The sequence below is a fragment of the Chroicocephalus ridibundus genome, chromosome 3, assembly GCF_963924245.1.
Source record: "Chroicocephalus ridibundus chromosome 3, bChrRid1.1, whole genome shotgun sequence".
In the NCBI taxonomy this organism is placed as follows: Eukaryota; Metazoa; Chordata; class Aves; order Charadriiformes; family Laridae; genus Chroicocephalus; species Chroicocephalus ridibundus.
The window spans coordinates 112,132,948-112,146,104 of record NC_086286.1 but is presented as its reverse complement, the minus strand read 5'-3'; the positions used below and the strand labels follow the sequence as shown (position 1 = coordinate 112,146,104).

The 13,157-nt window shown below is 38.5% G+C and overlaps 1 protein-coding gene across 2 annotated transcripts in view; it reads right to left on the bottom strand.

The window, feature by feature from the left end:
* Positions 1 to 245: 245 nt before the first annotated feature.
* Positions 246 to 13,157, bottom strand: part of ASAP2 (ArfGAP with SH3 domain, ankyrin repeat and PH domain 2) — a 93,107-nt gene continuing 80,195 nt past the window's right edge. Inside the window, exons 23-28 of one of the 2 annotated variants that reach the window (XM_063330445.1) lie at positions 12,703 to 12,864; positions 11,662 to 11,830; positions 9,676 to 9,743; positions 7,902 to 8,011; positions 3,890 to 4,012; positions 246 to 2,906 (exon numbers count right to left, since the gene is read on the bottom strand). In XM_063330445.1, the coding sequence (XP_063186515.1) occupies positions 2,832 to 2,906; positions 3,890 to 4,012; positions 7,902 to 8,011; positions 9,676 to 9,743; positions 11,662 to 11,830; positions 12,703 to 12,864 (707 nt within the window). In that variant the 3' untranslated portion in view covers positions 246 to 2,831. The remainder of the gene's footprint in view (positions 2,907 to 3,889; positions 4,013 to 7,901; positions 8,012 to 9,675; positions 9,744 to 11,661; positions 11,831 to 12,702; positions 12,865 to 13,157) is intronic. The other variant, XM_063330446.1, reaches the window with a different exon arrangement.

The following is a 13,157-nucleotide window of genomic DNA, read 5'->3' as shown; positions in this document are numbered from 1 at the left end:
CGGTTCTGCTTAATACAGATATTAGAACAAAACAAGAGCAAAGTGATAATAGGTAGTCCTTTGGTGCGTTACACCTCTAATTTAATCTTAGGTGTGCTGTCTACACCGTTTCTACATTCAACTAAAAATCCAAAAGATGTACCTTTTTTTGCTCAAGTGCTACTTGTTTGTATTTCTCATTTAACACACTGAAAAGAAGAATATTGCCTAAGCAATGCAGAGTAACAGAAGAGAAGTAGCCAAAGTGATTTTAAAAGTAGTTTTATTTTTTCCAGACATTTGACTGGTTAACAAGAGTAAAATTTATTAATCATGCTCTAATTATAAATCACTGCATCCAGGACATTGAAAATAAGAGCTGATTTTAGGTTATACAATATATACAGTTGCTCTGCAACTAAACAAAATAAAAACAACTGAATTGAATATTATACATCTCATAGCATTCTAAGCTGCATTTTTAAGTGTCACTTGCTCCTTTTTAAACAGTTAACACAGCAACCTAATAGTCTGTCTATTAACAGGTTCTTTTGAATCATTACTTTAATCAGATTTGAAAAGTTGTATGAAATATGCCAAAATTTTGGACTTAAAATTCTTAATTTTATATTATAAATAGATATCTACAGGCTCTAGAATTTCTTTTTCCTCTAGCAGAGGAGCAAACTTTGAGAAACATGGAAAATCTAGGGATAAATTTTGCTTAGCTGCTCTTCATTGGTCCTCGAGATTGTGTCTGTCTGCACTGTTAGTGCTATTGAGTTGTATTCTACAAGTTTCCTAGTTTTTAAGTAACCAGTGAACGAGGTTGTGACATTTTGAAGCGTATTCCTCTTCTAGCAGAACTCGAGGAAAGTTTGCATCATTGTTTAACTTTACGAGTTGTTACATACACTATAAGATTCTGTGTTAAAAATACTGTACATTAGGAGATCTGTGCAAAATAATATGCCCATTTACTCTCTAGACTCTATCAGGGATAGAAACATACAAAATAGTGTCGCAAACTGAACATATCAGTAAGTGAATAAAACTGTAGTGCTAAACTATTACTCTATTAGCTTTACTGGGAACTTCGAAAATACAGACTAATTTGCTTCAACTTGCAACAAAAATATCTTGAAACATTCCAGTTTGTTCCCCATTTTTACTGCAGCAACAGCATCTAGGAAATGAAAGTTAGGCGTATTCTTGGCTGTACCCACCCATTGGAGAGGCTGTCGACCCACTGTACCATTGAGGAAAGGCGATACAAGGTAAGATCAGTGTTGCTCTTCCAGCACTAACGCAATGTGATTTTTCTCCAAATAAGCGTACACGGTGGTGGCCTATTTTCCATTCCATTCAGTATGAAACGGCCAATTCAAACACCATTTGTCAGAAATTCAAAGTTCTCTTGATAAATCCAGAGATACAATATTCACAAAACGTGATCAAAGCCAATGTGACCTAGACATTGATTTTTCTTATCCTATGCCATCAGTTGTTCTCCTGTAGCATAAGCAAAAACTGGTACAATTTCACAATATACAAACATCGAAACGACGTCAGATGTCATATTGGTGTTTTGTATTCCATCAACCAACTGGGAACCATCCATGGCCTAGCCTTTGTTCACAAATTAGGAAAACAAATTTAACAACAGTGTAGCTACCATATATGTGGGTATATTATATAAATACAGAGTGAGTTAGCAAACTTACCATTGTTTGCAAGGTAGTGGCACACAGATTGTATAAACCAGAACATAACGTAGTGTACTTGTGAGGTGTCAGATACCTTATTGACCAAGGATAATGATCTAAGTGTTCCACCAAATATGTTCTCTCTGTGAACACATTGCTGGATGATTTAAGAAAGTTCAAGAATTTAAAAATAAAGTCTAAACACTATCATGAGACAAGCGTAAGAAATGCTCTGCAATCCATCATCATAGTTAAGTACATTTCAGGAAGTGCAGTTTTCATATCCTTGAGTTAATGTAGTAACTCGTTAATATTGCCATAGTTTCGTTAACCAGCAGTAGTCACATTAAATGACCAAAATGGATGTAACATACATAAAGAACATTCAAAAAACAGGTTCTACACACGTGCAGCATAGAAAAATGAAACAGTCTCAAGCTCACAAAATTAGAACTAGGAAGTTCAACAGCTAACACAGATTTCAGATAACTTTAAGCAAATATCTACATCCATTCTGAAAGAAAGTTTCTTCTGTGGTAAACTGAAATACTTTTTCCACTTTTACCTGGCCAAAGACACCCGATTAAAATTGTTCCTTTTGTAATAGTTGACATCCTGGATGACAGCCAGTATGGCAAGATGCTGAACGAGCCCAATTTAGAACTACGCAGCAGCTTGCGTGTTTTGGTTCCAACACTTCAAATGGTATCAAGAATTGAATAAATTCACTGCCCTGTCAGATGCACACAATTTCTTTGACTGGGGAAGCAACACTGAACCATGGTATTGCCACGTTACAAAAGGGAGAATGAAATTACAGTGAATTGATTGAAAAGAACGTTCATAATGTTGTGATGTTCACACACTTACATGGATTTTGATCGTTAAAGCTTTTCAGTTCACCTTGAAAAATACATGAAGAGTTGTGTTTTTTTTAAAAAAGTGTAAACTGCTCATGAGAAGTTTTCACATAGAAAAAAGGTTTTACAAGTCCCCAAATCAGAACAATGGCAATAAAAAAGTAAGCTACAGTACCTAGGACTCGGGCAGTGCTCTGGCAAGGTGTCTGCAGATGAAATGAAATAAAGCAAAACTGATTTCTGTGACCGCTGGAAATGAGAAATGTCTCCACTTATCAGTAGCAATTTAATCAACAATAAAGTGCACAAATGATACAGGGAAAGCTCCTTTCCGACTGGGATCTCCATCAATATGGCCAATCTGAAAGAGTCCAGATATTTGTCAAGTTAATCTCAAAAGGGCATTTCAGAATCACCAAAATGAACACCAGTGACCTTCCTGCCTGTAGGAGCACAAGCCTCTCCCTACATCTTTTCTGCAGTGGTGGTCTTTCTCTTTTGTGAACGGGAAACATTATCAGATAATTCAGTCCTACGAGGTATTTTGTTTGTAAGGTTTGTTATTCAGCTACAGACATTTTTGGTCAAATTCTGTTTTATCCAGTTCTTTGAAAGTAACACCTCTTGATGCAGCGCCACTGCTACATCATTTCCGTGCATTCTGCAATGCCTGGCAGCCCATATTCTGCCTCTGTTAAGTTGCTTCTGCTTCCGCCTCTTAACAACCACTGAAAAGTACAAGGATGGATCAAGCTTCAACAGTTCTGGGTTTTACGTGAATCTGTTTGTGTTTATACAGCACCATTGTCAATTAGATGCAATCTGATGTTCTATTCTTCTCTAGCTAACAGAGTAAGGCAAGTGTTTTAATGCAGAACAATTTCCCAAGACTTTGCTTTGGCTGATGAGGCTCCGGGGTATAAATAGTTGAGATGGTTTCCCAGCTCAAACAGATCATTTCTTAATCTAAGTCAGCTGAAGAATTAGGACAACACAAAGCTGTCTTCTGAAGCCCACCACACAGCATCTTCAAGGAAGATGAAACAGTAGCAGATTCTTAAACTGCTGACATCTCCCAAGAATTTCCTCAATCACACAAACCGTGTCCCCTGTACACTGTGAACCCTACTAATAAGATTTTATTTTTTTTTTAATGAGAACACCCAAAAATTTATCTGAAGTTTGGCTTTTGAACAAAAGAAATTTCTGGAATCAGGTTTCCATGAGATGAAACTTTTCCTGTTATTTGGAAACCCAACAGGGGATCTTCTGAAGTCAGTTGTCAGCCTCTAGATTTCATTTATTTCTTTCAAAGTGTGTTGATGGAAAATGCAAAATACTCACCCACCACTCCTGATCTTCTTCACCATCAACTACAATAATATCTCCCTCTGAAAAAGTTAGCTCATCTGGGTTATCTGCTACACAGTTGTAAATTGCTTTTACTCTCTTGGGTTTAGTTTTTGACTGAAATATAAAAATAAGTGAATGTTAATAATACAGCATGGAAAAGACAGAATAGACTTGGATTTGATCTAAAGAAAGCTTCAGAACTGCTTCCAACTGTTATTTTTCATAGGTTAGAGTTCAGCTGCATCATTTATGCTGGGTGCTCATGCTTCCAGCTGAATTTACCAGCATCCAAAGCCTTTCACAACCACTGTGCCACCAATGTGGGCCAGGTTTCCCTTAGCAATCTTCCATTTTGGCTCATCCAGACTTGTCTTTGGAGCTCTACAATGTTGCAGCAATTATGATTTTATTCAGAAGATGGGGTGATCGAGATCAAGTGCTACGCAGCAAGTGTAACAGCAGCAGCAGCATTATCAGAAAGAGGCCCGAGCCACCTGCCAAAACACCCCTTCTTAATCTGCTGAACCCATTTCAGCGGTGTACAAACGCTTCGAAACCTCCTCTGCCTCTCCGTAGTGCTTTGAGGACTGCAAGCCACAGAAGTAGCATATCAACTCCTACAATAGGAAAGTTTAGCAAGGAGTTGCAATATTCGGATGTTGCAGTGGGACTCCAATCCTACTTGAGTTCTATTTGAAGTGATGCCAGAATTGTTTTGCTCTGGTATCGCAGTATTCACCATTCTAATCTCGCACCTCTCCCAGTGCAACCCCACCTGCTGCTGTATTTATTTTCAGCTTCCTCACTCTCTGTTGCAGACCATCAATAATGCTGCCTACATAGTGTTTCCACGCAAGGAGTGGAGAGGCACAGGACCTGGAGGCAGAGCATAAGCTTTCTACCTTGAGTTCACCCTTCTCCCCAGTTTGCCCAGCCATAGCCAGCAAAAATCTCTCCTTTCTACTCTAAGATGCCAGAGCAGAGCTGTAAGTGCCACTTAGATCAAGAGATGTCTGTTAATGCAGTGGGTGTTTGGGACAGAGGCTCCAGATGGGATAAGGAAAAGAAGGTCTCATCATCATTCTGGAGTCCCCCAGGGACTGATCCCACTCTCTAGTTAGGTCAGCTGTGGAAGAGGAAGCTTGTAAGGAGAGAAGAGACTCCATTCACAAGTCTACTTCTCTCCACCAGCAAAACGCTCTTCTCTGCCGCCCAAAAGCCTCTTCATGTGCCATTTTGTTAGGGCTGAGCACCATGCAGAAAAAGGGGGATGTGGGTGGGGAAGGAGGGAGACAGCACGGTCGTTATGCTCCTCTGTAAGCATCCATTTGCATTTTAGTACAAAACCCCGACCTGCCCAGAGCAGGCATACCCTTTGAGCGGGCAGCCTTGCACCGCTTCACACCAATTTTGCCAGATGCTCAGTCAAGTTACAGTTAGAACCACAACTACCTTTAAGGTCAAGAGGGAAAAGCTTCACAATTACTAACTTCAAAATGCAGTAATTACAGGTGTTTCTCGTTCTTTAGAAGGCAAAGAAATTAAAAGAGGTCCCATTCCCAGAAGACCAAAATCTTCCAGGAAAGTTTCCCACGTATCTACAATATGGTTTCAAAAATCTAAAATATACATTGGGGGGGAAAGGAAAAAAAAATAAAGGCATCAGGAATTTTCATCTGAAAAATAGGCTATTGGGCAAATGCAATGTATAGGAGACAAGTCACTGGCTATGTGTGCATGTACAACTAGACCGCCTTTTTTTTTTTTTTTTCCCTTTACTCAACAAGCACTTCTGCAATCATTTCCTAAATCTGTGCTGGCCTCTGGATTCTCTAGCAGGGTAAAGACTTAGCAAAAAAAGGCTGGAGTATAAATGCAGCGATTTAGTCAAAGTTCTTTAGCTAGATTGATCTAGCTAAAGCTCTTTAACTGAGGGGCCCTTGACTAAATCTCAGCTAAGATGCTTTAGCTAGATTGATTTAGCTAAAGCACCTTAACTAGCACACACTCCCTGAGCCAGGTTTCCCTTACTTCTCTGGCCTATGACAGAAGAAAATCATCCAGCTGATTTTCTCAGTCTCACAAAATTCACCCTACTGAAGCCCTGGAGACATCTGGAGAGTCAGATTTGTTCTTCATAAGATGTGCAATTAATATTAAACAGTGGAGACACTGACTGATCCTAGAAACTAGCCAGGACTTCCCACTCACTCATGACTAAAGCAATTTGTCCCATAAAACAAAAAAGAACAAGATAGAGAACTACTATGACTTTAATTTATCCAGAAAGCTTGGTAAGGAGCTGTTTCCGAGCCAACGGATGTGTTAAAAGGATGCAGCCAGCGTTCACACCTGAATCCCAGAACACACAGCAGAAATTGTGGTCAGGGTCCAACAGCTTCACAAAGTAAATATGGCAAGTCCCTTGGTGCACATAAGCAAAAGGGATAGATATTACATTTTACATTAATCAGACCATTTAATTTTATTGTGGCTTAAAACATGAATGTTATTTTGATGTAAGACAGACAGTAAATTGGTTGAACAAGAGTCGGGGAGGCAAGAAAACAGATTTTATACTCCCAACTAACGCAGATGAACTCCAGATGTCTCTGTGGCTTTTCAGCATTATCAGATGAGAAACAGCTAATAGGAACTCTAACAGCTCAAGACAAATGTGCAAGGCTACACACACAAACACACGGCCGTCTGTCCTGGAGACTTACTATTTCAGCAGACAAGGGTAAGGAAAAACGGATGAAGGGAGAGAGACAGAGGGATGAAGAAGGCAGGCCTTTTCGCTACAGCCCATCAATAAGACAATTGCAGAGCCAGGAAGAGCACAACTCCTGCCTCTCAGTTTATTATTTACCTACTGAACCACGCTCATACACAGAACATATGTGACTAGCCCAGTCACATACAGCATCTTGGAAAGTATAGACTCTCTATATTGTGATTTGCTTACTGCAGAGAAATACCGTCATGCTCACACATATGGATGTTTTATGTCTATCGCACAAGAGAGCAACATGAAATTGGAGCAAGGACCAAAGACCTAGCTGAACTACACATAATGTAACAGCTCAACTGACACCTGGAAATACATCCCTTTACCTCCACCAGTATAAGAATACAGGCATTGACACTGTGTGTTACCATTCACTGTTCCTAGATTATAAATAATAAGTAGGAGTATTAAATGGCCACACAATCAGATCAAGAGTCCATCTTGAGTCTAAAGTCCATCTAAATCCAGTATCTGTAAGGCTGGGGGAGGGTGGAGAAGAAGAATATACAATACTTCCAGCCTTCCCTTTCACCCACCTTCTGGCTGGGGATGTCTCAAGTCAGATGTTTTCTGTGTATTTACCAAGAGATTCCTCTCCTGTCAACCAGTGAAAGCATGACAAAGAGATGCAAAGAGAACCAGCTGCACAAAGAACCAATTTCTTTTGTTTTGAGCTTGACTCCTACTAGTCTTGTCTGAAGCCATTTGATCTACCTATGTGAACAAGTATGAATATATCTACTTCCATTATAAAAGAAAGCCCAAAAGCTCCCTTATTGCGTACTTCATTGAAGTTTAAGAATGAAGTTACATATGATCTACAAGTGACTCACTCACCAAGCTCACCTACAAGTGACTCACTCATGAAGCTTACCTACCTTCAATAAGTCAAACCACACATCCTACATCAGTCACATTTGGACACAAGCAAAGAATTCATGCTGCTTTTCTTTGGTTTCTCTTTGGTTTTTCTTGTTTGGTTGTTTTTTTTTAAATTTAAAATCACATACTATCATATAGGAAATGCAAGAAAAGCAAAGTTTTCATAAATAATTAGTACAAGTCATACACGTATTTAACACAGGATACAAGCTTTGTATTTTTCAAAATTCTCACACTTTCTCTGTAACAGGATACACTATTCATGTCAACAAGTGTGTTTGATAGAAAACGGAAGATTTAATAAAATCAAAACCCAGATTGTCTACTTACTATTTGTGATTTCCTTGGCATTGGTGCTGGTGGCTGGATCTGTGCCAAAGTATTTGCTGTAGAACCAGTTTGTGTTACTGGAATTTCACATACAGAAGATGACTCTCCTGCTGTTAAGGTAAGTAAAACAAGTAAATTTTAGGCATGCTTTAAAAAAAAACTAAGAGTGATGATACAAATTGAAACCAAATTAATTATTCTTTAAAGGATACAGATAATTTTATATCCCAGGAGTATTTCATTTTTAATGGTTCTTTCTAAATAACTGAACAGAATTTTTTCTATCTTTTTCCTTACAAAAAAAAAAAAAAAAAAAGGCCTCTTTTCCCAAACCTAAGACCTTTAATATGCTAAAAGAGAAAAAAGCCTATAAAATAGATGAGAGTGGAACCAAATATCCCATTTCCCCATTTGTTCACTACAGACTGTATGCTTTCAGAACCCTTTTTTCCTAGTAAAGACCATCATTATCAAGATGCTGTATCCTTCACAGGAGACTCCTGACACAGATGGCAGATAGTCATTAGCAAATTCCCCTTGGGTATGTCAAGGAGAAATAAAAAAGAATCACAGTAAGAACCAATGAATATAATATACACAGTGGAAGGGGAAACTGGGTAGGAGAAATTGCACTACAACCAACACAGAATCCACACAAACTTTACTTTGGACATTTTATTGAGACAACATTATTGTCATGTCCCAAAGTAGTAGTTACTTTGAACAATTAAAAGAGCAGAATCAATAATGAACTCTGAATAATGAACTCTGTTCATTAGCATGAAAAGAGCAATATCAATTTGAAATTTAATTAAAAGTGACACAATATATGTTTTAGATTTTCAAACTAGAAACACATTTTTCTCCTCTAAAATGTGTAATGTGTTACGTTGTTTATGACACATGCAAACAAGAGAGAAAACTAACTAAAGTTTTCATAATGCATCCTTTGAGTGGGGTTTAGGTGAGGTCAGGAAAGCTAAAGCTCAACTGGAATGGAATCTGGCAAGGGATGCCAAAGACAATAAGAAGAGCTTGTGTAAATACAGAGGTAACAAAAAGAAAATTAGGGAAAACATGGGCCCATTGCTCAATGAGATGGGGGATCTGGTTACGCAGGGCATGGAAAAGGCTAAGGTACCGAATGCCTTCTTTGCGTCAGCCTTTGCTAGAAGACCCATCTTCAGGAATCCCAGGTCCCAGAGACCAGGGGAAAATCTGGAGCAAGGAAGTGCAAAGTCTTGCACCCGGACACAAACAAGCCCATGCACCAACATATGCCGGTGGCCACCCATCTGGAAAGCAGAACCAGAGGCAACGGGCACAAACTGAAACACAAGAGGTGCCACATGAACATCAGGAAACACTTTGTTACTGTGTGGGTGGACCAGGCACTGGCACAGGTTGCCCAGGGAGGCTGTGGAGTCTCCATCCTTGGAGATACTCAAAAGCCATCTAGAAACCATCCTGGGCAGTTGGCCCTGTTTAGCAGAGAGGTTGGGCCAGATGACCTGTGGAGGTCCCCCTCAACCATTCTGTGACTCTATTTCTTATTACATGGTCCTGTTATTTACATTAATTGGCCCATAACTCTGTTCATGCTGAAAAGCTTGAGGCATCAAGGCCTACACAACAAAGAAGAGAAACAAGAAGAATGCTGGTAATGACTGTATTTAAATGTGCAAGGTAAATAAATAAAAGAACCCAACACTTCCCGTAGGCTGTTATAATGATAGCTTAATTACAATAAATTAAATCTCTAAAGCACAATTACCAGTTTGCTGTAGAGACCCAAGTCCTCTGGACTGCCCTTTGTTAGTTAAGCCAGATGACTTCTCAGTCCTGTGCAGAAAGTTAGAAATTCATCCATTTAAGAAACAAACAAGAACTTGAATCTCAACAACACAGAGTATTTTCCAAACTATAAAATTCTTTTCATGTCTTCCATGTATTCCAGTGACACCTATTTTGCTTTTAAAATACTACTTTGCTTCTGTATTTTTGATTACACCGATCATAAGTTGCACTTAATTTAAAAATATTAGGCAGAATAATAATAATATAGGATCAATTACTGCAATTTAGACCAGTGTAGAGCAGATTTTCTTTTCCTAAGTTCTGAAGTTCCTTTCACTGATATTTTAAAATTCTTCATTAAAATTATGTATCCATATTAGCCTGTACATTATAGCACGCTTCAGCAATTGTTTCCCCCTTTTATTTTGTAGGGTACATTCAATCAGGGGACTAGAAAAGGAGCTCAAAGATCAAAGGTTGTTTACCTCTTCCATTCACAAATGATCAACCATGTATATTACTTATTTCACATACACACATACATGTCCCTGTATCTTGTAACTACCTAAGATTGCACAGGCTGTACTCTGCCAAATTGTCAGCGTCAGAGAATCCAAAAACTTCCCAGACAAGTTACTACAGTGTATCCCTATGCTTACTTTTGGGAGGCTTTCCCTAGTGTCTAATTAAATTATTCTTGCAACAACTTAAACAAAAGTCTTCTTTTTTAGAGCCATCATGAGATGTATAAAGGAATGGCATAATCCAACACTGTACAGATTTGCAGACGTGTACTCATACTACAATTTCTTTTTTAAAAAAAATATAAGAGAATCTTATTTCTTCCAAACTTTTCTCATATTTTCTACACTTCTCATTACCTTATTGATCTCCCCGAGTTTCTGCCTCACTATTTTCTATCTTTATTTTACTGCAATATCCAAAACTGAACACAGTAGTCCAGAGCTGAGGCATTACTGATGTTGAGTCAATTGGAAAGATTAATTCATATAATTTGCAGGCTATAATCAAACAATACTATTTCTCTTTGACTTTTCCACAACAACATGAGTCGTCTGACTTACTTTCATGTATGATTCACTATGTCCTTGCAGAATCTTCTCTTAAGGTCTTTTGTTTAGCCATACTCTGCTGTTCTCCATGATTCATTTTTTTAGTTAGTTGCCCTTAAGTACTACGTGTTGCTTACTGAAAGACACCCCTCTTCTCCCTTGACTACCACTCCAGTTTCTTAAGGCTGCTTTGGATATAATCCTGTTTTCCAGCACACTTGTACACTCCTAACTTTGTTTCCTGCAAATTTAAAGATTATACTTTCTGTTCCAGGTCTCTCTAACTCCTGCCAGGAATGAAAATACTGAATGGAACTGAACCTACGCAAAGCATGTGAGCAAAAAATGGCACAATCACACATAAGATCCCATTATTTCTTTTTTGTTATTATATGAGAATTAGAAGTGGATTATCCTACTTGGGTGGTGAGACACTGGAACAGGTTGCCCAGAGAGGTGGTGGAGGCCCCATCCCTGGAGACATTCAAGGCCAGGCTGGATGAGGCTCTGAGCAACCTGATGTAGTTGAAGATGTCCCTGCTTACTGCAGGGGGGTTGGACTAGATGACCTTTAAAGGTCCCTTCCAACCCAACACATTCTATGATTTTATGATTCTTTGTGTCTTCTTTTTTCCATCACCATTAAGCATTCTGTAAATATTCTGCAAGTCAAGTCATACAATCTTAAATCACTAAGTTATCTTGTTTTTACTGTGGGAAACGTTGTAATCTGCTCTTTAGTGTCTGTCTTCTGTTCATTCACATACTCTAGAATACATCATTGGCAAAAGTATGCATGCTTTATAGATGACTTGCATGTTATATACAATAAAATCAAAAAGTTACTAATAATTATGAAGTATATTAAATACCAAAATTACGTTAGTTACCCAGGGATAGGTTTTCTTTGAGAGATTCTACTAGGAGGTTGTGGGGGCAGTGGTGGTGGGGTTGGCTTAGTTTGTGGAGGAGCTGGTTGCTGTTTAGATTGCTGGTTCAAAGCTTCTATAATGCTGGCTGTCTTTGCCACTGGAGGCGGTGGTGCTGGAGAAAGCACATCTATAGAAGAAAGTTAAACAGTGAAGTGGAATTAAATTTCTATGTACCGTTTTGATTCTTGCGTTCTCATCCACAGGTTTTCCTGTTACAGGATTTACCCCCATGCAAGAAAAATGTAATCAACAATTTAAACAGAAAGCAATCCTTCCATTGGACAGAGGACTTCTTTGGAAAGAGGTTTACCTTTTGTTTCACCAGTCCAGGTCAGAGACCTCTCAATTCATTCAAGCATTAAAGTACAAGCGAAGAAAATTCTTACCAAAGTCAGTCATATTCTTGAAAATAGTAGATCATACTATATTTAATAAAGTGTTTGCTCAACCGAGGCCTTCAGTTTATGTTCTATGGAAAGTAACTGAGTGAATAATAACTGAGAAATTTTATTTAGATAAATGCCTTTTCTTAAAAATCCTGTTACAATTAACATCTAACTTCACATTAGGTTTAGCAATTAATTAAAATTTCTATTGAATTCTTGAAACCACCATAATAGCAGCTGGCAATGCATTAAAACGTCTTTTTGCATTCCTACAGTCTGCAAGAATCAAGCACAATGTGGAGTCATAGCCCCAGGCCTACATGTAACACTCATCTTCACAACTAGTGAGAAATGCGTCATTGAAACTATATATTAAAGTGAAAAGCTCGCTCTTTAGCTCTAGTAATAGATAGTATTTCCTGTTGACCCTGCACTACACCGTACAGTCCTCACTGGAACATCAGAGAAGACAGTTCATACGAAGTTACTGGATGGGAACGATAGGCCGAAGCTACAGTCACCAAAAGAAGAAGTATGAGTTGTGGAAATGGAAAAATAAGCCAACTATGATTAGATACAGCAGAAGGGAAAACAGGGGAAAGTGGAAACATACTTGTAGATGTTACACGCAATGGCGGCACAGGGGGATGAATAGCTGGTGGATCTGATGAAGACCTCTGCCTGCTTATACTTTCCACTCCTAAAGAATTTGTCTTCCACATTGCATTAGATGAAGAAATTGTCTGAATACCACTGCCAAGAACTGAAGGCTGAACTAAAAAGAGAGGAAAATACTGTATTATTATTATTGCTTACCCTAAGGACAAAGTGTTAATATTCGCACCCGTGCTTTTAAAAATGGTGCACTGTACTCAGCAACAGGAACCACTGCCATCCTGCTGGAATGCCAGAGCAGAAACCAGAGTCTAGTGTAAAAAATTACATGGAAGTTTCTGGGTAAAGTCTTACTAACACTTTACCCAAGTAAAATTTGTCTCCAGTCATTACTTTAAAATACGTCAACAATTGAAAAAGCAGAAATTTCTCAACAAGACGACAAAAGGCAAG